The sequence below is a fragment of the Coturnix japonica genome, chromosome 2, assembly GCF_054131305.1.
Source record: "Coturnix japonica strain WE chromosome 2, WE-NBRP24, whole genome shotgun sequence".
In the NCBI taxonomy this organism is placed as follows: Eukaryota; Metazoa; Chordata; class Aves; order Galliformes; family Phasianidae; genus Coturnix; species Coturnix japonica.
This window is the reverse complement of record NC_140664.1, coordinates 97,845,857-97,872,128: the sequence shown is the minus strand read 5'-3', so window position 1 is coordinate 97,872,128 and position 26,272 is coordinate 97,845,857. Positions and strand designations below refer to the sequence as shown.

The 26,272-nt window shown below is 38.3% G+C and overlaps 1 protein-coding gene across 43 annotated transcripts in view; it reads left to right on the top strand.

The window, feature by feature from the left end:
• Nucleotides 1-26,272, top strand: part of ARPP21 (cAMP regulated phosphoprotein 21) — a 177,431-nt gene that overhangs the window by 73,016 nt on the left and 78,143 nt on the right. For 15 of the 43 annotated variants that reach the window (XM_085538182.1, XM_085538192.1, XM_085538186.1 and 12 more), the window contains exons 2-9: nt 11,355-11,523; nt 13,147-13,352; nt 14,206-14,241; nt 15,048-15,137; nt 19,167-19,317; nt 20,532-20,610; nt 21,799-21,858; nt 22,799-22,939. In XM_085538182.1, coding sequence (XP_085394308.1) covers nt 13,185-13,352; nt 14,206-14,241; nt 15,048-15,137; nt 19,167-19,317; nt 20,532-20,610; nt 21,799-21,858; nt 22,799-22,939 — 725 coding nt within the window. In that variant the 5' untranslated portion in view covers nt 11,355-11,523; nt 13,147-13,184. Of the gene's footprint in view, nt 1-11,215; nt 11,269-11,354; nt 11,524-13,146; nt 13,353-13,749; nt 13,792-14,205; nt 14,242-15,047; nt 15,138-19,166; nt 19,318-20,531; nt 20,611-21,798; nt 21,859-22,798; nt 22,940-26,272 lie in introns of those variants that run through there. The other 28 variants (XM_085538153.1, XM_085538189.1, XM_085538188.1 and 25 more) reach the window with 7 other exon arrangements.

The following is a 26,272-nucleotide window of genomic DNA, read 5'->3' as shown; positions in this document are numbered from 1 at the left end:
GCAGGTCCTGCCAGGGTGTGATAATTTCTGCTCAGCTGAGGAAGGTGGCTTCTGGTCAGTGTTACTGCCATGCTTCAGACTTTCTCCTGTCATCCTCTTCTTAAGACTCCTGTTGAAATTGAAGGGAGCTTGTGTGGAGCAGCAAGATAGGGAGTTGGGCTCAGCAATCCCTTGCAGTCCCTGCCAATCCCTGCAATTCTGCAATTCTATGATAGCTTGTAAACAGCAGCAAAGTTTTGCATTTGAAATGATTTTGTTCATTTTGATGTAATTTCATTTGAGATGCAGAAGCCTTTAGTTAGATAATTGACTAGAAGCTGAGACTTTCCGGAGAGTTCAAGCTGCTTAGGTGTCCAACTTTCCTCAAAGATTCATGAATGATTAAGGGTCATCATTATCTTACTGTAGCTAAACTTACATATTAGACTTCAAAACCATAGTCTAAATAATTTTCTGAAGTATTTGCAAGGAACTCCAGCTTTTCATTTCAGTAGTTCTGTCTTTGCAACTGCTAATCATCTTGGATTGATGCTGGAAGAATGTGCTATGAGATAGCGGCTATTACAGTCACAACTTCAAGACTCCTTTCTTCTAGACCAAGGTGAAGATTTAACAAAACCAAATATTTTTATGGTCATAAACTAGAAGAGAGGTCTTATATTGCATGGTTTTTCTTCTGTGAGCTGTTTGTGTAATTCTTCACGAGAATGAAGATTCAAAAGAGGCAGAGAAAGAAGAGAGAGAAATTGCTGTTCTTTGACATTTTGTCTGCTTAGTTGTTCTCTGATGCACAGAGCAATAGCCCTTAGGCATAAAGCTTGCTGAGCTCCCAGGCGTAAGGTAGTTTAAGTGCTCTGTTCATGGAAGACTGTATAAGGATCAGGGCTTTTCTGGCATGGTTCTTGACTTGAAACAAGTTTAGCCTATGGTTTTTAACTGAGTTTTCAGTACACTTGTCTGTGTGGTGCGGTTCCATGAGTTGCTGCTGTGTTTGTTCATTGACCTTCCTAAATCATAGAAATTTTCTAAACATGAGTTACTTGAATAGTCAGAGAACTAATCAGACTGTGCCCACAACTGTTCTGACTCATGGAAGCTGTGGAAATACCACAGAGTAAATTACAGCGCTGGACTTGCTGCTAGACACTTTATTTCCTGAATTATCTGGTGGTTTCAATAAGTAACTTCCTCCTGTTGCACTTCTAGGGGCAAATGTCACTTGTGTGGCTATTTTGTATGTATTGTACTTGTGTATAGAAGCTGATGCTGATTTGTAAAGTCAACTTGGTCTTTGTATTTTAAGGACAAAGTAGAGAACGTTGTTCGGAAATAGAAATTTATGCTGTAGGTATCAGAAGTATTTTGAAAAATAAGTAATTTTTAAAGTCAACTGAAGCTAATCTCAAACATATTTTAATGAGGAAATTGTTTTTAAAAGTCTTTCCTTAGGTTTGTTTTCAGATCATACTATCATTTTAACACTGTCAAATAATTACTAGTTTTATTGACATTTTTTTCAATGAGAAAATACTTGGTATTTTGGGCTATGTTTTTTTCATTAGGTTGAACAATTTCATTCAATCGTACGTACTTGAAAGTCATGCATTATTGCAAGTTCAGTGCATCTCCATCAGAGTTGTTGGTGTGTGATGATTTACAGCTGTTCCTGCTGATATCTGCTAAAACTGGTGCTTATAGTCAACACCTGTACTTAACAAGTTCTTGGGTGTTCTAAACACATAATGAAATTGAAGTTATTTGCTTTTTTGGGGGTTTATAAACCATACTTAATAAGTACTATATGTATTTTTTTTTATACTGTGGCATGTAAAATACCTGATTTTAAGCAATTCCTGCTCTTTGTATTTTATATGAAGGTGTGATTTTCCCCTTCTCAGTGTTTCATTTTGTACAATGGGTAGACGGTTTTTAAGCAGTATTAAACTAGAAGATTGGTTTTGCTAGTAGACTGTACTCAAAGTAAAGCAAAACACACAGGATCCTAGCTTTACTTCTTTCATTGCCTTTTGAAGGAAGTTGTAAGGCAGATAGTTTCTAATGCTACGTGAAACAACAAGGGCACAAATTTGTAATGTTGTAGATAGATGATGCTTAGGGTAAGTTCTTTATTATGAAGGCTGATTTGTGAGAAGGATCACAGTTCCTCAGAAGCTTACAGTGACAGAGTGGTTATTGACTTGCCCTTTCTCATAGTTGTCATGTTTCATCAGCCTTTGAAAATCTTGAGGATATCAAAATAAATCCTGAGGCTCAAAAGCATAGCATTATATATTAAGAAATATTGGCCGAGTAGATTCTGCCTTGTGTAAAGTTACGGTTCTAGTTCTTGCAAAGGGAAGGTCAGCCTAGACTGAGGATGCGATTAAATTGGTGAACTGCATTCAAGGTGGGACTTTTGTTTAGTTTTTAATGTATAGAAGGAAAACAGAAATCCTACTGGACTCTCAGTGAGGGGAAAAGTGCTCAAGCTTCTTCAGGGGACAGTTTTTTTTTCCTTCCTTTACTAGAAACCCAGGAGTATTGGGCCAGATTTTTAGCTATGTGACTTATCTTCCAAGTGTTTTTATGATTGGGTTTTTGGAGAACTGTGTTTTGTACGTTAACAGGATTGTTTGCAAATGGGAAATAAAATGTGTACTTCAAGAGTCTTAATCCAAGGATGTTTCATTCTTAAATGGGCAGCAGAAGTGTACCGGTGACAGTAGTCTGTGTGAGAGGCACTTAGAATCATGCTCAGGTTGCTTAAATGTCACTAAAATCATTGGGCTTAATGGAAGACAAACTGTTAGGTGCCTCCAGAAAACAACTAAGAGTAGGGCACTTAAACATTCATATTCAGCCAACATGAAATTGTAGATTGAGAACTCAGTGCATCTGAAGTTACAAAGTACTTTAATCATTCAGAGCATTTATGGGTAGCTGCCTCAATTTTTGTGAATATATTTTGCTTCTCCAAAAACAAAAGTCCCATTTACCTGGCATCAAAACCTGAAAATACAACTTTTCTTTAAAGGACTTGGAGCACAGAGGTCTGTCTTTTAAGTGGCTGTTTATTATAGTCAGTGCAGAGCTAGTGTTTTTCCTTCAACCTTTACTAAAATATATTCCATTCTCCCATTTCAGTGTTCTACTTTTTATAATCAGATTGTTTTTTACACTTTGATTCTCAGCGCAGCAATGAGAAAAGAGTGATGGTGCAACCATTGTGCATTGGCAGTGGAATATATTATGGCGTATAGAACTTCTGTCCTGCACTTCTATTCTGTAATTTAAATCTTGCTATTTTTGGACCATTGATGTAGTTAGTGGTTTCTAGTGCCAAGTAAGACAGATTGTTTCACAGCAGGTAAACACAATTTTGGATATTATAGATATTTCTTTAAAATGATATTTGAACTTGAGGAGACTTCAGTTCATATAACAAGATTTAAAGTACTCAGAAAAGCCCTCAGTGTTTTTTTCTGAGTGGGTTTTGAGTGTACTTTTTTGATAAAGTATGTGTTTTCCACTTAAGGTTTTTCAGGACATGTTCCTTGGAGATGCTGGCTTGTGTATTTCATTTCTGCTGTATATTCATTGCTCGTTTATGAGTTGATATGTCATGAAACTTCCGGATAGGCATGTGTGAGTGGGCAATTGCATTTTAACAAAACCCCCAGCTCTCTTTCTCATGCACGTTGTAATTTCTTCCCCGAAAAGCACAACTAGACATCCAAATGCTTTTTTTCTGACTTTTCTTTTGTTCACAATATCACACAGAGTCTGGAATTACCCCCTGGAAAAGGCAAACATAATGCAGAAACCACAGGATTTCTGGCAGGCTATCTTCAGAAGCCAAAGATTGAAATCCACTCTAGGAACCGTCACTTCTGCGGGTTTCGGCCATTCATCAAGTTCCAGTTGTAACTTCTTTTGAAGATTTCTTCCCCTTCCTAACCATTAGGGTGCCAGTATAGGATACCCAAATTGTTCAGTTTTCTTCTGCTGTGGTTAGACACTTTGCTTTTCTTAAGGCACTGATTGTAATATCTACTATCTAGGGCTGGTGCTGCTAACTGCGGTGTATATCCATACCTTTCTGAAGATGAGCAGTTACACAGACTTGGAATCTCCAACGGCATTTTTGTAGATGGCAGGGGAATTGAGAGGACATTGATTGCTTTGTTTTTGCAACTGAGCGTGAGCTGAGAATACTTGGTGCATAAATGCTTGGAGCGCTTACAGAGATGTAGAATGACGTCATTGGCTATAACGTGCCTTTAATCAGTTGCAAATTTAGCTTCTAAGTTATAGTTTTAGTTTTCTTGTTCCTTCTTTTTCTTTTCATGCTATGGCAATATACAGCATTGAATTTAAGCCATGGCATGTTTTAGTGTTCTTTTGTAAAGTATGGGGTTTTTATTTAACTGTATTGCCTAAAAGCAGCCAAAATGTGACTGACAAAATGAGATTAAGATATTTAAATAAAATATAGATTGAGTAAAATATAAAATGTAAATATGTAAAATGAACAGATACCTTGTATAAATATATATTTGTATGTAATACATATGTTTACAATCTGTCTGAGCTGTTGGAACGGTAAGATAACTATAGTTGTTTCTGCTGTGGTTTACTTTTCCTTCAGAAGGACTTCAAAGAGAAAAATGGGAACAGATCTGACAAGGAAAAGTGATGGTGATCAAGAAATTCAGAGCTCAAAATGCGGTGCAGGTCCTCATTAGATTGAATGTTATTAAGATACTGTTTCTGCTCCATGCAAGATTTTAGGCAGGATACTGATAGCTACTAAGATAAGCTTTCATGATGAGGGAATTGTTTCTACACAAATCGTTTGCCCTGGACTTTGCTCTGCTAGGTTTATTCATGTTTGTAAGAAACAAAGAGCTTAGACTTTCTGTTTCAATATACTGTCTAAAACGGGATCAAAAAGAAATGTTAGGAGTGTGTCTGCAATGTAAAAATAAAATAATAATAAATATAAAATAATAATAAAATAATAATGTAATAATAAAAACTATAGAACAGTCTTACAACACTCTGGCAACTCCCTGAAGGTTCTGTGATAATATATTGACCTTGGTAGAAGAGGCTCAAGCTATAGCTACATAAATTGGTTGGAAAATGAGTTGGGTAAACTTGTCATGCATTAATACGAGCTTGATACCAGTTGTATCTTCACATGGAGGGTACAATTATGCAATGTCTGATCAGCAAAGTGAAAGGGGGAAATGCCTCAGTGTTGTTGTTGTTGTTTATAAATCTTGGAGATTTATGGCCTTCTAAAATTCTTTTGTCTGGAAAGAAAAATTTTTCTTTAGCTGCAGGCCAGTTTTGTTTAAGAAAATTCTATTAGAGAAAAAAACAGAGTAGCTACTATATTAATTCTTGTAACCAAAAGAGAATTTGTAGGGGAAATATAATGTATTTTGTTTCTCATGTGAAAGCTTTTTGCTGTTCAGCAGTCAGTGTTTGCCTGCTCTGGCAATTGTAGTGTGAGTCTGGTTCATCAGCATAATGCTGCTTTGCTGTTAGCAATTATTTTCTTTCAGGATTTGCCAATTAAGCTAGCGCTAGGGAAAACGCACCTAATTTGTCAAGAAATGTCAGGATGAAATATAGGCACCATTATATAAATTGGGAGAAGAATAAAAAAATCAGGAGGGGTGCGTGAGAGGATCAGTGATACTTGGTCAATTCCTGCAGTAGTTTCCTTCTTCTTTCTGGAAGACTATCAAGATGTCAGATCATTGCCACAAGAAGAAAAATGTAGAAAAGACTGGTCTGCAATGGATAGCGGAGGACTATGTCCTGTCTAGTCAGTGAGACTCTTGGACATCCTGACATTTTACTGGTGAGCTCTTTGAAACCCCTCTAAACCTGACGTAATGCTGATCAGTCTTTCAAGAATACTTTGGGTTATAATTGCCTTTGATATCCAATCAGTAGAGCCAAGGGAGTTCTGGTCCCATTTCAGTTATTTATTTGCCTATATTGGTTATTGGAGTCATAATAAAACTTTACATGACTTGTTTGTGCTGCCAGAAGACTTGCATGCAGTGAAAGGATGACTGGGAACCACTGCGTCTCTGTGTTTGGAGTCATGGGAGCTGTTTTCCAACAAGGAGAGTCTGACCAGGTAGTTTAATGATTTCAGTTCTAGGGAAATTTGTCAAAATTAGGTCTACAAATGAGATACAAATTGGTATGCATGTTTGAATATGCAATGCTGTGAAGTCTGGGCTAAAGCAAACATCTCATTCTGAGGGTGCTGATTTATATGTTGGATTAGCTTGTTAAAAGTTTGGGAGTTGCTTGGCTCCTGATAAACTGCTGTGATTGCCATTTATTAGCCAGACCAACCAATACCTTGTGTCTTTCATGCTTATCCTGGAAGGCTTGGAAATGGCCATCATAATGCGATTGACATTTATTAGCCAGACCAACCAATACCTGGTATCTTTCATGCTGATCCTGGAAGGCTTGGAAATGGCCATCATAACAGATAAAAGAGCAATTTTTTAGCCGTTTCCTAAGTATGTAAACAGGCTTTCCCTGTAGGCCATCACTATTTATTTTCCTGGGCAGAGCTCCTAGATTTGCAGAAATAAAACAAGCTAAAGGGAACATCATTGCTACTGCTTGGCTGAAGATGATGACATTGACATGAGGTCTTCTGACAGGGGATTAAAGCAGAAAATCTTGGTGGCAATCCACGGGAGCAAGAAGATGCCTTTGAAATATGAAATCAGTTATAAACCATGAAACAATGTAATTTTTGATTGTTAGAATCGTCTCATCCCTGTTGTAATTCATCAAAACTGGGTTTTGTGTGCAGGTTAAGAGGAAAGACAGTGCTGGTCTTTATGCCTTTGAAGACAGAGTTCAGCTAGGATGCTGTTCCTCTTATCTTCTGTTCTCTCCTTTTTTGTTTTTTAAAAGACAGCTGGATGTCTCAAGGATCTGAATTTTAAGCAGAGTAGTTTGATTCATCTGTTTCCATTGCGTTTGACCACTGTTCCTACTGAGGATTATTTGCTGGATTGTTTAAGGTGGATTAGTAGCCTGCTGTTGCAGGATGCTCATGTTTCTGCCAGCCCTAAAAAACAAAATTGGCCTCTGCTATCTGACAGTCAGTGTTAAAATGCCAACAGTGAATAAATCTAAATAGCCTTCTATCTGCAAAGGTCTGTGGCATGTAGGAGCAAAAAAAAAAAAAGTAGGCAATTGCTGCATCTGTTTTGTGGTGATGATGGAGAAGGAGGCAAAGTGAAGACCAAGAGGAGGTGGGAAATGAGGCTTCAGTCACTGTTAAAAATATTTGTGCTTTAAGGTTAAGCAGGCAGGTTTCAAGTGCATGATAGAATTTCTGTGGGAAAACAGGAAGGGAGCACTGAGTATGGCCAGTTTAGTGATGTAGATCCAGAAGAAAACTGAGTAGTAGAGTATTCAAAATAAAAACTCTGGGATTTACTTCATTTGTTGTTTGTTTCTTTGTTTTAATTTTTTTTCTTTTTAACAAGTTTTTGTATTCTCACACTTTGCTTGAGGGTGCTGACAGAGACTTGAAGCTTTGTTTTCAATGTAAACCCAGAGATTGCCACAGAATTGCTTGATGCTGAAACTTTTAAGTAAGGGTCAAGTAATGGGGTGTTTGACACTGCTGAGGGCAGAGCGTACTGTTAATTTGGCAGTAATGCTTCAGTCCATTTCGTGTGGTTTCCAGGGATTAGCAGTAATGAATCAAATCTGTATTTGAATCAGTGTGAATGCAGTATGTGTTTCCTAGTGGAAGTAATGCCTGACTTCTTATAGTGGGAGAGTGATTTTTACCTCTGTATTTCACATCTTTATTTGGAAAATACATTTGGGTATCACTCAGGCAGGGTGTGCTGTGTTGCCTGCTCCTGGTTAAAGTGTTTGGGCTTAAAAACTGCTTATCTTCTCTGAGAGAGGACATGACAACGATGATTAAATGAAATTTAATCATTTAATGAAATTAAGTGAATCATAGAATGGCTTGGGCTGGAAGGGACTTCAAAAATAATCTAGTTCTGGTCCCAGCACCCACCAGACCAGACTGCCCAGGGCCCCATCCAACACGACCTTGAGCACCTCCAGGGATGGGGTACCACTGCTTCACTGGGCAGCCATGCCAGAGCATAAGCATCCCAAAATTCCTCCTTTGGTAGCGTACGTGAGCAATACCTTTGAGACCATGGACTCTCCTGTCATGGGTTTTGTTAAAAGCTTTGCTGTTTAATTTCAGTTGATGATCAGATGTTCAGTGATTTGGCTTTTCTAACACTTTTGCTCGTTGTTCTCTTCTGCTTTTTTTTTTTTTTTTTATGTTGTTGTTGTTGACAGCTCATCTTGGTATAGTTTCTAAACTCGTGTGTTAATCTAAGCGTATATCTTCTTATGGGCTTTTCTGGGCATATGCGTGGTGCATGTTATGCAAGCATATGTGAGCGCACGTGCCTTCCTGCAGCCCCTTCTCTTTAGGCTCTGGCAGCATCTGCTCCTGCACAGCAATACCCTCAGCTCTTGAAGTAAAAGCCCTATTGATAAAGAAAACAGTTCAAGAAAAATCAGCATTTTAATCCTACAGCATATGCTGATCAGCTGGCCTTTATAAATTCTTCACTAACTGATGATGCAGTTTCTTTGGAAGATGCTCAACGAACAGCTTGGTGAGCACCTGTATCTTCTGTTCCATGCTGTGTGCGATGCTCATGTTGCATTAAGTAATTAGAAGCTCAAACGTTATTGCAGGCTCCTGCAGACCACCTCTAAGATCCCAACACTGTATAAAGTAAGACTCACTATTCAATGTGGAAGAGCAAAGCCTGTTGCTAGGCAAAAACCACCTGTCTTCCTGAGGTTGGAAGCTCTACATGCGTGTGTTCTGCCTCCTGCGTCATGCCAGCACTGAGGTCTGACAGTCAAATCAGAGCTGACATTTCAGATGTGCGAGGAGGAGAATGATCCAGTATGCTTCTCCATGGCAGAGCTGTCACCTTAGGACTGACAGTAGCAAGAAGTGCTCATCCCTGAGTGACTGGGGATCCTGGGAATGTGTGGAGAATAGAAATGAGTGTCCCATCAAAACGCCTCACTTCTAATGGCTGTGTTCTGCCTGATGCCACTTTGCTATTTGCATCCTCCCTGAAGTATTTTATAGAAATCTGAGTCCCTTTGGAAACCCACCCAAACAAGCAGAAGTGTGTCTATCTTACGTATTGTAGTATGTAAGTGATTAGTCATCACTTGTAAATTACCTAAAGGAGGGGGAGGAGGGAATTTATATTAAGCAAAGACGAAGAGCTTGACTCAGTGGTATACGTCTCAGCCTTACCTGTCTTCTTGCCATATTTTTTTTTTGCCTGGAAGTAAAATCTGGAGGTTTTAAAAACCATCTTCCTGAGAAACACCATCATTGCAGGTTTGATAGATGGTAGCTGAGCACTGTACGCTTATTTTTCTGCTTAATTCCTTTATCAAGGAAAATTTGAGTTGTTGTAACTTCAGATTCTCTGATTTTTTTCTCATATTTTTTGATTGAGAAATTATGTCAGCATTAGGAATCTTAACAACATGGGGAATTGGATTTGTGAAGAAATGTCTTTGAAGCATAAGATTATGTTCAGCATCAGTGACATAGAGCAATGTTGGAGTTGTAGGTGGTCACATCCTGGATGCGATATTCTTTGCTTGCTTGCTTTGGGGTTGGTTTCTTGGTTTGTTCTGTTTGTTTTATGAGGAGTTAATGCATACTGCGTCATGCATTGAAGAATCCTGGAATAATCGTTTGTCTTCTGATTTTTTTTGGTACAGTTAGCTTGTTTGGAAAGTGTTTGATTGCAATATTATCTCCCCTGCCTGGCTGCTTTCCAGGTGAAACTGTAACTCACTGTACAACTTTGGGTTTTTCTGTGTGTCTTTCTCTTTTTCTAGAAATGTTCGTGGTGGTGGTGTTGGGTTTGTTCTGATAGGTTCACCACCACCTCTCTGGGTGTTGGTCTATTGAGTATATTTTTGCATGTAGTTGAGTGCTTAGGCATAATTTCCATGTTGTTACGTTGCCACCCTCATCATGGCAAGTACGTTTATCAGTGAGGTAACTGAAGATGCCCTGCTGACCATACTGAGGCATGAGTGGGCTCATGTACTTTGTCTTACTCTGCACAAAGTACTGAATGCAGGTTTATGGCGCTGTAGGAATGCATAGAGCTGTCTGCTGTTTTCCTCTATGAGGCTCTGGAGGTAGCAGAATTTGATGTTGTGCAACGCTGAGTTGCGTTTTGGTGTCATGAAATTCTGCCACTTGAATGCTGGAAGCTCCTGTGAGGTGCCAGTATTGCCTTGCAGCTTCAGCCAGGTGTGGCTTTCAGTGTGCCTTGTAAGCAAGGAATCTGAGATTATTTTCAGCTTTTGTTTTCCTTCTGAAGCAGAGTGCACTCTGTTTCTTCCTATTTTCCATTTTTATGCATGTGTACCAACTGCTTCAACCTCTGCAAGTAGGCATCACTGAGGAGTGGTCAGCCCTGCACAAAGTCATGGCTGCCAGATGAGCTTTGTCCCAAAATGCTTGCATTATTTCACACCTGTTATTCAGCTGGCCAACACTCTCCTGATGAACAACATATGTTGGTTGCAATACAGTCAATACAATGCAATGAGGCAAATCTTCAGGCTTATTTCTCCAGTGATAACCTGGAGATCTCCTTGTGTACAGCAGATCGTTCTTTTGGGAATTGTTTGGGGAGTAGAGTTTCAAACTCATCTACCTCCTCTTCTCAAACATTTCAACTTATATTTGGCTTACTAAACCTCAGTTCACCTCCCTGGCTAAGGAGGTCGCTTTCCAGAAACCCCCATCTAGCTCATTTTCAGTCCTATTTGAAGATTAAATTCTAGTTGGAGCAGCAGCTGTCGTTTAAAAACAGTCAAATCTTTCTTGCTCATGCCCTTAGAGATTTCTGTTGAAGCAAACAGATGAGCTTATATATAAATATGTATATGTGCTTTTTTTAATGAAAAGTGCTGGAATTCACTAAAAAAGGTTAGAATTGAAGTGAGTAATCTTCAGTGCATAATGCAATTGTTAATTTTAGTTCTTTGCGTAGGAGCTGTTATGCCTTGAACAGCCGGCTCTAGCCTTCATTAGAGAAGAAGCAGGCAGTTTTGAGACAGGTGGAGCTGGATCAAGCCGTGAAAGTGATTTACTTGAAGCTGGTCATTACTGTTAGAAATCTGGTCTTTGTCTACTGCATCCTTACCCGTACCATGATTGTTACTGTTACCGTTATTTACTTTTCATCTTTTTCCAGGTTGACGATGGTCCATCAAACTCTCTGAAGAACCAGCATGGAGATTGGCATGCTGAACTGCTAATGGGGACATGGGACTCAAGTTGTCGTTGATCATTTGTGTGGACTTAACTAGCGAAGAGCAACAGAAGACGCTAGGAAGACAGTGGGACTTATAGCAGTTTTTCAGGTAAATGGTTTCTTTAGTGTAGCTGCTTAGCTATAACTGGTTTTTTAATGTTATGTGAGCATGTAGATGAGCTGTGCGGGTGATATGCAAACATAGAACTTGTGTATATGCACGTCGTCATTATAAATCCACGATGAATTAAATACCTTTTAACTGACCAACTTTTGGTCTCATGATTCATCATGCTTTAAAATTTTAGCGAAGTGCTTCAAGTATCAGCTATAGCTGTAGGTTAGCCAATAGCATTACTTCTCCTGGGTAGAAGAGCAGGGTGATGAGGACAGCTCAAAGCTTGAGCTGGCTTTCCGCGATCAAATTTATAAGCTGAATATTCCATGTAGTTTCCTGTCTTACAGTTCTCTAAGGAAATAGTGTTTTGATGTAATGTTGGAAAGATTTTGTTTTATTTGCTTGTTGTGTCAAAAGAAAAGCAAAAGCTGGAACAGATAAGGTTACAAAATACTAGTACATTTTTTCACTTAAAGCATAGCTTTACAGAAATTGAAGCTGAGTGCTAACCTGTGGAGTATTGATCAGAAGCTGTAAAAAGAAGCATGACAAAGTGGGGTTTTTCTCAGTAGCTACTTTATCATAGTGGAGAAGTGGCAAAATCTTGTGAAAAACTTGTAGAAATAGCTCCTCAGTTGCGGTTGTTTCTCCTGAAGATGCATCTTAAGCCAAGTGGATGGGGACGAAGAATTTATTAAATCATTCATGAGTCTCACTTGACAATTGATCAGTGGGGAGACTTGAAGAGGCTGTGAGAGAAGGAAAAGGAAATAGTAATAGGCTTTAACTTTGAAAAGCATTTGGAGCTTCGGTACAGCAACTCATAGTGAGCCAAGAGTAAGTGCAGTTTGGTTAGGATATCATCATTGGAAATACCTGCCATGGGCTTCCTGTAGGATTTCCACAGTGCTTCAGAGTGACATGGGGCTTGGGAAGGGGGTTTAGACTTTTAATAATGGAGCTGTCAGTTTGATGCCTGCAGAGTTTTATCACCAAATTTAGATTTCGTGTTTATATTGAATTATTACCTCTCCAACTGAATTTTTATTATTGCTATTAACCAATATTAAGCACCACAGGCTTCTGCTATATGCAAAAAACATGGCTGAGTGTTGGAAAGCCACAATATCATTGTTGGCACTGGTCTTTTGTTTCTTGTTTTCTTTCATTTGAGGCTGTTGTTTTCTTAAAATACAAAAAAACAAAAGGGAAAAAAAGGATCTAGAGGAGGAGAGCACGGGCATCCCAGCCACACCTGTAAGGCAGGTTCTTCTCTGCCTGGTGCCACTGAGTTGTTTTGTAGAGCCCCTCACTACCGCTCCCTCTACCCAGTGGTCTCAGAGCCTCGCCTTAAGCTGTTTCCCACCCCCAGCACTCTTTAGAGCTCTGCTTGATTTTCCCAAGTCAATTCTGCTGTTTCGCAATGCTGTCAGTGGAGTACATCGCTTCAGCTGAGGCATACGTAGCTCTCAACTCCTGAGCTCCTCGCTTTGGTTTATTTATTGAAAGGAATGAAATGACTTGCTTGGGAATGTTAAAAAAAAAAATTAAAATAAAAATTCATCCCTGGTGTTTTTATGTGTGTGTTTGTGTTGTGGTATCTTGACCTTTCAGGTCACCAAATCTTGTTATTTTAATTTCTGTCTGGAAGAATGTCTGAGCAAGGTAAATTGAACCAGGAGACAGCAGAGGAAGCTGCAAAAGAGCAGGAGTCTGCCATCTCAGAAGTGACCCCAGACAACTGTATCCTTAATAAATCTGAAAGCTCAGAACTAGAGGAGAAGGAGGAAAAACTGAGCGATGGCAAGACAGAGCTGCAGGTAAGACGGGAATAGTGAATGTGTGCGTTAAACATTGACGTGTTGCCATTGCATTTCTGTTTCTATGACCTCTTTCGTTGCCTACGCTTCCCTTATTTTATTCCCTCATAATTTGAGACCTGTCTCTTTTTCATTGTTGTTTTTTTTTTTCCTTTGTTTGTTTGTTGGGTTCTTTTATCTCCCTATAAAATAAATGCTGTTATTTGTTATACCTTTCAAGCTCTTTAGGCTGCTGTCCATGTTATTAATTTTTCTGAGAAGTTAATTCCTACACGTCTGTGTTAAAGCTTGGTGAAATATTTGACTGTTTTCCCTCTTTGGGGATTTAGAAAACTACCTTGATGAATTTACAGGTAATACTAATAAATAATTACTTAATGTGTGGTTTGGTTTGTAGGTGTTACTGCCAACAAAAAGTTGTTTTGCAAAGCCTAAGAAGGTAATTTAACAAGAAGACTTTGTCAAATGAGGGGGTCTAAATACATTTTGCTCAATGGAATATAAAATAAAAGGGGAGACTACAATTTAAGAGGAATTTGGAGAGGGGAAGCACTTACTTAAGTATGTCTTTTCTTGTAATTCTATTCTATGCAAAAATTACGAAACACCATGCGGTGTTAGTGCTGATTGTAACTGTTTTTAAAACGAGTGAAGTGAGCAGAGGTAATTCTCTGTTCTTCCTGCTTTCCAGACTGGGTTTGGGGAAGTTGTTTCTTGCAATCGGCATTTCATTAAAATACTGGTTTAGAAATGATTTAATTATTTCTTATTGGTAATGCTCTTGTTATGCCCGTTTCCTGCTGAAGTGAAAACTACCTTTTTTTTTTGTTTTGTTTGTTTTTACCATACCCAGAAACGAGGTGCAAACCAGCAGAAAAAGAGATCTAAGGTAAGGGTCCATGTCTGTTTGGAATTGCATGATAAGCTACCTTGGTTAGATGGAGTATTTCACTCAGATATCTGTCTGCGATTGAAGTGATGGCCTTTTGCTGGTCAATTATGTTTTTTTTGGTTTTTTTTTGTTTGTTTGTTTGATTAATATTTTTCCTTGCTTTTTTGTTGTTCTTTTACTTCTAATCGTGTTACACAAAGGTAGAGGAGATCCTTTAGGTAGGATATGTCAGGCACCCCATTATTTATCCTTTTTACTTACATGCTTTTGGGCTCGTGTGCTTATGTTAGACTGAGTGTGCCAATGGGGAAGGAAAATACTCGTTCCCTTTGCTTTAATAGTAAACATTTCATGTTTGCTCATTTCAGTATTATTTTAGTGTTTTAATTTTGATGTCACCTTGTTCCAGGTTAACTGGGGTGGAGGGAGGATGGTACAGAGGAGCAAAGGAGCTTCTAGGGCAGTATGAAAAGCTTATTTTTCAATCAGAGAATCTGGAAAAGCTGAGTGTTTTATCAGCTTGTTCCTTGTTATTAATATCGGTTTACCTACTCCACTTTCTTAGAGGATTTAGTAAGTGAACCATAGCAGAAATTATTAAAAGCACAAAGAAACTTACTACCCTTTGTATGTGGCTCGTTGCTTATAGTAGCTTTCTGTCCATATGTAAGTCAGATAAAGCTGTACTGGATACGTATTTAGGTAGGTGTTCAGAATATTTAAGAACAGCTGATGCGCTGTTTATATGACCTGGGGTCAGTAGGAGTTTTTTTTCTCTCTTGTTTTCTTTCTGTCTTATTCAGTCAGGAGCTAAGGGAAAGCTCGTCCGGAGTCTTGCTGTGTGCGAGGAGTCATCCTCTCGCCCAGGAGCGGAAACCCTTCATGACAATCAGGTATGTGTACAGTCATGGCTGTTAGCTGCATGGTTGACCTCCAAGTTCTGTTGCATGGCTGCTTTACTTAATTGGGCATTTAGAAGTGTGTTTCTTGGGGGGAAAATTACATTTGACAATGAACACATTTTTATGAAGTTATCTGGTTTAGCGTGAACTTTGTTTTGAAATATTAGTTTTACATTATGTCACAGGGTGTTGTTTGCTTTTTTTTCCAGACCCCCTGAAAATTTCAGCAAATGGAAAAGAATTCAAAAGAATTCAGTTTCAAAAATTAAAAAACAAACAAACAAACAAATAGTAACAATCAAAAAGAATATTAATATGTCATTTTCTCTCAGGCTATCTCTTCTGAGGCTGTGCCAGATAGAGTTATGAATATGCTTTGGTTTCTGGGTCCTCTGAGACTCCAGGTCATAACAGCATCCTATTCACTTAAAATCTACAAAATCTTTGCTCTCCAGAATATGTTGGTAAAGTCAAGGGTGCTCTCTATCAAGTGGCATTTGTTTCCTAAACTCTTGGTGTAGATTATCCAGTATCAAAAACTTGTCTTTTGAGTCTGTCTGGTAGTGTTGTATTCCCCGTGACTGGTAGAGTTCTGTCCCTTCACCCCGGAGCCTAACGCTGGTGGCAGTCTTTGTGGACCCACTTTAAAAAACATACCACAGTTGAAAAACCTTAAATATGCTTCTTTGTTTGCCTGCGAAGAACAAGACTTGAATAAAAAACACAAACCAAAATAACATGAGCACTGCCTATATGTAATTTGAGATACGTATGTGCAAACGAGTTCAGCCATAGAGAGTATGAAGAAGTGACTTCTTGCAAGCCTAGCACAAAAACAAAAATCATATTCAAGTGTACTTTCAGTTTCCTCTGTTGACTTGAAATGAAACAAATTTAGCTCTCCTCTCGTATATGGAGAGATTTTTCTATTTTTTTATTTTTTGGAAAGACCAAAAACCAGGTTGTTTAGCAGGGGGACTTTTCCATGTTCTACTGCTCTACAATGACGTTTATGCAGTTGATAGTTTTATTTTATCAGTCGTTCTGTTCTAGGTATATGCTTCTAGCTTAACATGCGTTGCTCAAGATGCGTGGCTTTTCTTCTGCTTTCATTTGTATTTTCTATTACTTACTGGAGAATGAAAAGGAGAATAATATAAATATAAAGAGACTGTATTAAGCATGGCATGGTAGTTGATAATGTACTGCACAGGACCTGTACTGAACCTCCCGATGCCAGGTAGAGGGGCTCTGGCTGCATACAGAGCCTGACCCTACTTGATTCCCCTGGGAACAGCAGGGGTGTCCTTGGCCATTCTGAAACAATAATGGGAGATGAAATGTTCCCTGCACTCAGCTTCCATTTTTGTAAAGACCAGGTTAGCTGGGTGTGATTAATGAGGTCAGAATTACGTTTTTGCCCTCGCTGCCCTTTGGCTACTGAACATTGCTCAACTTTGCCATGGGACCTGCAGCCTCCTCCTTGGACTGGCTGAAGGGTACAGGAAGCTTTGTGCCAACCCAGTTGCTTTGCTTTCACTTTAGAAAAAAGCTTATTTTTCTTTTTTTTTTTTTTTTTTTTTTTTAAATTATTATTTAACCTTAATGGTTTACAAAGCACAGAAAATTAATTGCCAGAGAATGTACGGTACATTGCCAGAACTACAAAGTATGGATTGTACTGCAGACTCGATGTTTGTATTTATATTTGAATACTTGCCTTCATTTTCCTGTGTAAGGAAAAAACACTTGTTTACCTGTATTACTTGATCTTGAACGCTTACCTGATAGTTCACTATGTCCTTACTTACAAGGGATGTTGCCTTTAATGTTATACTATTGACCAATACGTGTATTACTGCAATTTGAACATTTATTTTGTTGTTCATTATACTTACCTTGTATCAATGTATTTATTAACACTGTATTTTATTATTGAGCAAAATCAATAAAAATGTAACAAAATACACAGTAGCTTGCGTTCACGACTCTGCAGCCCTTCATGTGTGTTTCTTCCAGTGCAAACAAACGTAGAAGCATTATGTTAAATGTAAGACAGTATTTACTGTATGTTCACGTGTGTGCGTATGTGCACAGTCTGTTGTTTTTCATTGCATTAAGTGCATGTTGGCAGCCGTTGTGAAGCTTAAGGTTAATGTCCTGGGATTGGCACAGCCAGTTACATTTTTCTCCTCTGTTTGGAAAGCTAATTGCAAGGTTCCTCTGCTCTGGGTAGCTCAGAGAGTCAGGGCTGTCCTTTGGGGTCTTTTGTCAGTGATTGATCCAAGCATGGGGTTTGAATGAGAAATTGTTCTGCCATTTGAAGTGAAAGAAAGCAAGTACAACCTTAGTCCTTTCAGTGCAACCAAGCAGGTTAGCAGACATTTTTCTGTCACCCCTTATCTCAAGTGGCCAGCCGTCCCCCGCTTATATTTTGTCTACACTGAGATCTTAGCTAACATTGTCATCTGGAGATAACAGAGGTAAAGATTAAGGACAGTAGTTCATATAAATATGGACAATGAGGCATTGTTTCTCCTTTACAGTGCTTTCATCTTGAGTCCTCTGTGCCAGATTTGATTAGACTGAGAAATTACCCAATTCCTGTCTTTCTGTGGCATGTTTATGCTGCTACCTTGTTCCATTAGGATTTTGTCTTACACGTGTCATGGTGACTGACTTGTGGTTCTTTACTCAAGACAAGAAAAACACCAAAATTTTGTTTCTTAAAAAGAGAAATAAATATTGAAAGCATCAGTTAAATTAATAGTGGTCTGACTTCTTTGTTTCTTTTCTTAAAAAAAAAATAATATACATATATATATAAAATACTTCAAAATAAGGGATTTTTTCAATACCTCTGCTATGCTATTATACTTTGAAAAATTTTGAGGTAGGGGAATTTAGTAGCATTCAAGAAACTCTGACTTTTCTTCAGCAAAGGTGAATTTGGATTTCATTTACCTGATGCCAGAGATGTATCAGGCCTGCAGGACTCTCTTGTATTAAATATTGCATTACCAGGGAGCTTTTCTACAGCTTAATTCAATTTTTACACAAAAAGCTTACGTTGTTACTTTGGGATTTTTTTTCCCCAACAAAAATATAAACACATGAGTCTGCTCCCTTAAGTTTTGTACAATCAGATTGTTTTCTTCAGAAGCTACCATAGCATTATTTATATTTCTCAAGATATTTCAATTTGCATTTTATTCAAACGAGCACAATATAAGTGATGTTGTAAGTGGGGAATAACGAGTTCCTTAAAGCAAATCAGAAAAGGCGACGAGCTTGAATTCTCAATTTTAATTAATTTTTAAAGCTAAAGCATGCTTTCAAGTCTTTCTGAAGTACTGCATTTTTGAGGATATGCGATGCCTCAGAGAATGCTGCTTACCACAACTTGTTTGAATATTGCAGTGCCCACTTCACCCCCTCAGCAGAAGGAATATTTGCACGTCTTTAAATATGAAGTATGCGGTACAGTAGCTCAGTAAGCCATTTTGGATACAACTGAATTTATAATTTCTGGCATATTTCTTCTGTCAGAGCCTCAATGCTCAGTCTGGCTGGTGCTGCATTTACATGCACAAAAGAGTTCATGTGAACTTGCAACTTGCTTTTTCTGGGGGAAAAAGTCACTTTTTTCAGACCTTTTTCCAACTGATAGTTATTTGATATATGTGATATTTCTTAATTTTTAGGGTTCCTTACAGAGACCCATATGAAATGCATTTCACTGTTTTGACAACTCTTGAGAGTGAATTATTGAAGTTGGGAATAATGTGCCCTTAATGTAGGTAGACTAAAAGCATATAGATTTCAGATCGCCTACTAGCAGAATCTAGCTTCTGAGACGTTATTCTCCTAGATAGAAAATCATTTTTCAAATAGGAAAGAAATGTACCTGGCTTCAGCTTTTCTAGCCGTATGCAGTTTAATGCCTGTCTCCACAGGTTGTGAATCACAGAAACTGTATTGAATCTGGCCTTAAAGTTATTTTCTTTTCCTTCCCAACAGGAATCAATACAACTACAGCTTTCAAGTTTTCCTAGTTTGCAAGAGGAAGATAAAACTAATAAAGATGACTCTGAGAAAGAAAAGGAGAAAGATAAAAATAAAGAAAAAGATAAAAATAGTGAAAAAAACAAGATCAGAATGTTATCAAAAGGTGAATTTGAAATATTTAAATTACTGTAACTACTCTTATAAGTATACATTTCTTTGTGTATAAATGCTCAGTAGGAACATCTTCATACATTGAGGAAATGCAGAACGTGAAATGTGTGCATGAATTCTTCATAGAGATGTTGGGCCTTGAAAGTGAGAAAACTTCCAAAATGGTTTGATGTGGATGTTTTTTTTTTTTCCATGTAAGATAATTTGTTCTGAATTCTTAACTGTGGTGGTGTGAACATATATATATGTAAGTATGTATAGTTATGAAAAGGATAAGTCTCTGGCTAATGTTCTTTTTCTCCCTGTTAATGATAATATACTGATATGTTTTTTTGTGCAGTGTAGAGAGCAGAGTAATCTTGGTTAGTATTACTTCTCTATGTCAGAATTTCTTTCCAGTGCTATAAGGAAATGCATCCTTGACCTTTAACCTGCGTTGTTACCAAATACTGCAGTTACCTGTCACCTATTGCCCCCTACCACAGCTTCATCAGGATAGATCTTATATCTAAATAAAGTCATATTTTTAAAAATATTTTTATTAATCCGTGGTACAAAGTTAGAGCGTAATGTCTGAAAAAATAATGGTTGCCTACCTGGGTGCAGATCCGTAGCTGGTGTGAATTGTCATTTGGCTTCAATGGAACTCTCCACAGCTCACGCCAGCTTGCGGATCTGCGCATACCTTTGGTTCAGGCAGTGTGGCAATGATGGGAAATTAATTCTGGCTGCTGTCACGCGTCCCCATTACCCGCCTACTTTCAGGTGTCACTGGATTTTCAGTCTGTTAATAGAATTCCTACTGGCACAATGCCTCATTTTCTGTGTGTACAGAATGTATTAAGTGATACAAAGCAATGAGTAAAACCATTTTTAAAAGCTTTGGAGTTTAAGAGTATGGGAAGGGCTTGTTTGGAGTTGATGATTTCTCATGATTTTCAAATGGCTAATATTATCTTTCAATGTCTACTTTTGGTGCTGTGTCTTGTAGAATGGGACAGTTGAATCATGAGCATCCACCTCACGTTTCCAAGATTAGATTTCTCTTTATTTACTTATTTTAACTGGAACTCCTAATGTATGTTTTCTTTCTGAATATATGCTTTCAGGCTGTGGTTGGAAAATGGAACTCGGTTCAAAGTATAGCTTAATCATAACTGTTGAAATAAAATAAACGAGTGCAGAGCATTTATTTTTGTTTTTCAGATTGCAGTCAAGAGTATACAGACTCAACGGGGATAGATTTGCATGAGTTTCTCATTAACACATTAAAGAATAACCCCAGGTAGGTATTTCCTTTATTAGAGTCAACCCTTTTGAAATTATACCTGCCAATCTTAGAAATCCTATAAACCGTACATTGTGTTTTACTAGTTCTGTAGAAGGCTGTGGGGGAAAATGTAAAGGAAGGTAGGTTTCTAATTGGACAAAAAGCTGTTAAAAGTCATTGATTCCTCCTCCCCATCCAGTCCTCCATCACTTAATTTCACTTTCAGTGACATCTGGTCTTTGTCCTTACCTTCCTGCATATAACATCTATGTGATTTTAGAGCTACTATATTGTAATAATTGCAAATGAAGATCTGTATATGAATATAAAGTAGCTTTCTTTTGGTGCTGCTGTACACAATTAAAATCCTGTGAACAGTGCTGAATTCTCTTGGTATTCCTACAGTTTTCATTTGGAGCAGTGAGCCTGTATCTGTTAAATTTGCCTCTAAAGGCTTAAAGAAAGGATTTGCTATGAATTTATGCATTGTTTTATGTGTTAATTTCATTGAATCTGTTAGATAGATGCCATGTAAGAGAGAATCTAGAAGTAAGAGGTTACAGACTGTGTAAGCTTTTCTATAGGTCAGGCTGTATGCAGCCCAGAACTGCTGGTAAATAGCTTTATGCCTTGCATAAGTTCAAAAGAGTTAAGGAGTGATGGACACTGTCAGACTTACAAAAATAGTACATGTGGAGCTGAGCTTAGAAATTTTTTGGCAGAAGAGGGAGGAAAAAAAGAGACACTGAAGAACTTTTGAGTTGAAAAGCAGAATATTTGGAGTAAGATATGCAACAGTGTCTCCTGGGAGCCCCAGTTCATGGTGTTCATTTTCACTGTGCTCTTAACCAGATCAGCCCGCACAGTCTTCTCACTTAATGGTCGCTGCCTACAGAAAGATGCATATCCTATGGAACATTAGACATTTATGTGGACAGCATCTCTTAAAGAGGCTAGGCTAGCTGGAAATGTCATATTCCATCAGAAAATTGTGAGAAAATACCAGAGGTAGCTGCAACAGTCAGAGCTGTTCTGTGCAACATACTGATACAGCCCCACTTTAAAAATTGCCTTACAAATGTTGGCATATTCATTCTTTGATCTAAAATGCCTATTGGTAGTTGATGCTACAGTTCCTTGCTTTTTACTTTTTTTTTTTTTTACTTTTTTTTTTACTTTTTTTTTTTTTTTTCTTTTTGACAGGGACAGGATGATACTCTTGAAAATGGAACAGGAAATTATTGATTTTATTAGTGACAACAAGTAAGTAGAGCTCTGCCCTTGGTTGAGAGGCTGCGTGTGCATGCAGAAACTCATCTCAGTGATTGATGTGCATATGTGGACCTGAGCCCCTTTTACTGGCATGTTGCAAGATCAGGCTTTTATGTCCTGACACATTGTGTCTGCTTAATATACAGTGGATGTAAATGAAAACCTTTTGCTTTTCCTCTTGCAATAACTTTTCAGTGGCTTCCACTGGCTCTGCTCAGTTGGATCCAAAAATATTAGTCAAGCTTTCAGCACGGAGGATATGACACAGGCATTTCTGAAGAGACATACTCAATCAAATACACTATCATGCAGGTTTCCCTGTGTGCTCTGTTATTTTAACATGCTGGAAAATAAAACTAAACTTTGGGGGGGATGGGGAGTAGTGTTGCACTGTTTTTTGTTTAATAAGCTGTTCCTACAGCTTTAAAAAGTAGTGAGTTGGAATAGGAGCAAAGGAAAAAATTGCACTCTTGGGAAATAAACGTTTTGACAGAAAGAGAGGAAAGAGTAGAAAGTGCCAATCTAGATCTCCCCAGCATCGCTCTGTGCCTGACCTTTAGGAGAAAGGCAGAAATCTGTTGCTGGTGACTCAGCAAATCTTTGTGTTGTTTGTGGAGGGAGTGTGCATTTGGTGGGGAGGGAGCACTTTCTTCTCAGTGTACGCATTGCCGAGTTGATAGCATGAAGTGTGAGCTTTGCAGTGCTTGGAAATGTGCTTATTGGAAATCATAATGGCTTACTCTTTTCTGCCTTCTTGTAGCCAGCATCAGCTACAATTTTCAGGCTACTGTCCACTGAGTTATGAAACGCGTTGCTGTTATCATTTGATTATATGTCATTATTATAAAAGGAAAATGTCATTATCAGTGGAATTATCTTTCTTTCCTTTTTTTTTTTCTTTTTTTTTTTCTTTTTTTTTTTTTTTCCCCAGCAATCACTATAAAAAGTTTCCTCAGATGTCATCGTATCAGAGGATGCTGGTACACAGAGTGGCAGCTTACTTTGGGATGGATCACAATGTGGATCAAACTGGGAAATCTGTAATTATCAACAAGACCAGCAATACCAGAATGTAAGTTGAATCTGTTGTGCTTTCCTCTTTCCCTTTCACAAGAGCTGGTTGGTACTATGAGTGTGCAACATTTTTTTCAGTAAGCATATATTTTTTTAATTAAGTGTAAATACTGTTTATCAATTTTTAGGGTGGGAGGAGAGGACAGAGTTGTCTCCAGACAGCTTATTTAATTGTCAGCTTATTTCGGGGATTAAAGATAAATAAGGGGAAATCAACCCATCCTGCTCTTTGCAATTATCTTGTCCAGCACCTTGGAATGTTGTATTCCCTGACTCCTTAGTTCCACCAGTTGACTGCAGAAATGGGTGTATTGCTTTATGTGTCATCTAGTACCATACAAGTATACTCCCAAATAACCTAAATGTATTTGGAAGGTTGCTTCTTCACTGGTTCTGGCTCTCCCTGCTTCAAGATTCATTGTCTGCCCAACCTGATTATGTAGCATTTGATTCCCCTCCACAACCTGTCACTGTTATTAATTCCCTTCTCCTCCTGATTTTAGTTTTATTTTATTTTCGTATCTCATAGAAACCACAAAGTTCTTATGGGATATAAAATCCTTCTGATGTTTGAAATGCAGTGCAGAATTCCTGGCAGGTTAAACATTTGCTGGCATGTTTTCTTCTTCTCTCTTCTGTGAACCTGTATAAAGCTAGCAAAAGCTCAGTACAAGATTATTGACTAATTCAGCAAAGATACAGTAATGTCCATGCCTGTCAGCACTGCTTCTTCTGCCAGGTGCCACATGTACATTAACCATAATGGAAACAAAGGTCTTACTCTCTCTCTTTTCCTATAAAAAATATAATGAAGAGGAAGTAATTACTGCCAGGTAATTAAGTTTTGGTATCTGGTATTGGAACAGGAATGCCCCATTTGAAAATTGTGTACTTCCTGTATTCAATTAGTAGCGCAAATAAAAACCTTTATTTCATTCGCATATCCAGTAGTTAGGTGATTTACTTAGAGACTCAGGTGCTGAGAGTATGTGTCTACATAATACAGATATAAGGTAATAGCACGTTATAAAATATATATATATTAATACATATATGTATTTGTATCATAGAATGCTCAGGTTTCGATCTTGCAGAAGTGGGTAGCCCCTCTAGCACAATGGTATTTCTTATTTCTCTGAGCCCTAAGAACCTTCTGTCTATATGAAGTAATCTAAGATCCTTCTTTTGGGCCACCCCTGTGGTACTCAGACACCTGTAAAATAACACTTAGACATAGATATTTTTAAAGGTTTAAATAAACTGTGCTCCAGAGGTCTGATTTTCAGAAGTCAAGAGAATTACAGTAACTCAATAAAGCTAATACTTAAGCTGCTAACTCGTAGCCTCAGGATCTGATAACACCTGCCCGTGTGCAATGGCTGTGTTTGGATATGAATAAAGAAAGCTGGGTATGCAGCAAACTAGTGCTCATTCCTAAACTGTAAATGAGAAAAAAAAGAATCTTAAAACACATTTGATTGTATTTTAATGATTTATAGGCATTTCTTTGTCTTTACTGTTATTCATTTTCCCTTTATATCTTTCACCTCTGGAGTGCAAGAACTACAGATCTCACTGCATTGCCTTCTCCTGGTGATAATATCACATTGGTATCTGGTAATGTTTTGCCTGTCTGCGTGGCTGCACATCTCATATTGGTAGCACTGGAACAGCACATTTGGAGAGAACACTGAAGCCCCTTTCAATAGCAAAAACTGTCCAAGTGTTTTGGGGAAGCTGCAGCTTCTTGCATGTTGAGAATGAGAGGGCAAACCTGTTTACTGTTGCTGATGGGCAGCTCGTGGGTGGGCTTGTTGTTACTGTGAGCTCGGCTTTCCTGTAAGCATCATGTGAACTGCAGACTTTTCCCCCTTCTGTAGTGATTTGAAGGTAGATAACTAAATGATATGGAGCTCATATCGCATCATGGCTCTTCTAGTATGTTATTTACCATACTGTGATACTGCTCTAAAATAAAGCTTTATAGAGGCTTTTTCTTTCCATAATTGAAGGAGATAGCACGTTGCTTTTTTTGTTTGTTTGTTTCATGTTCCTCACTCTGACAGAAAATATACGTTATTATCCAGTATAGGGGCTGATGAGATTTTATTAACCACAGCAAATACTGTAGAAGTTCCACATCTGAAAACATCCACTGTGATTTCACGTGTGCTGAGTTTCACTGTTCTCAGGAGGAGCAATTTTGTTTAGTTCAAAATACTGGGAAAGTGTTGATTCTATTGATTAATTACTTGGAAAAGATCAAGAGTACTGGAGAAACTAGGGAGCAGTTAGAAGACTATGAAGCTGAGTGTTTATTGGTCAATACAGGTTCATGGAGGGCCCCATAGATACTACAAAGGTTTACATTCTGCCAATAAATTATCTGCTTGTGGTGTATGAATCCCAAAATAGCTGCATGCTCTCATGAGGCTTGAGTTCTTTAGTTCAGAAAGCATCTGACTCTGTACAGTCACCATGTGGGCTTGAATATGCATCGTGTAGCTTATGTCTCAGCTGGGCGAGGGCTTATGTCACATCTTGGCTCCCACTTGCAGGTGATGAGTTGTTCCCTGGCTCCAGGCAATGAGAAGGATTTGCTCTGCTCAGCAGGGTCCCCCAGTCTTCTTGTTCATGAATTCTCACAGTCACAAGTGTCAGAAGAATTCATAGCTTTGAGGTGGATGGGCTGGTTGGTAAAATTGGGTGTACAGTGCTATGATAAAAGTGACACAGTATGGAACAGTCTGTCAAGTCGGGGACAGGAATATCAGTGGAATAAATAGAGGCATTTCATTTGTTTTGTCAAATGGCAATCTGCAGGACAAAACACTCCCACTTTTGGTTACCTGAGACACTAATAGGGACTAATTTAGGGAGGTGGGATTTGAGAAGGTGCTTACTGAGGAGATCACAGCTGCAGGTATGGCTGTGACTTTGTCCAGGCAACCATGTTGTTGTCTGGAGAGGGGAAATCAATGGTAAGAAAGCTTTAGGACTTGATTCTCTCTGGGACTGCAGTCTTTGAGCTTTAGTCAACTCTCAATGGATCCTCCCTTAAAACAGCAGTTATATCTTAATGACTATTTTGCAGTCTGAAAACTACTAAAAATGAGGAGCTTAATCTAAGGTGTAAATGGGAAGACTGCTTTATTTGTTGTGAAATTGCTGTTGTCAGCATTGTAATGTATATTTGTCTGTGATCTGTGTCTGCCTGTCATATACTAAAACACACAGGGAATTTAAGACAGTCAAATGTGACATCAGAAGAAGTTTGGAATAGAAACAATATGTTAGTGTGGATGTACCAGACTGGAGCCAAAAGTCATGG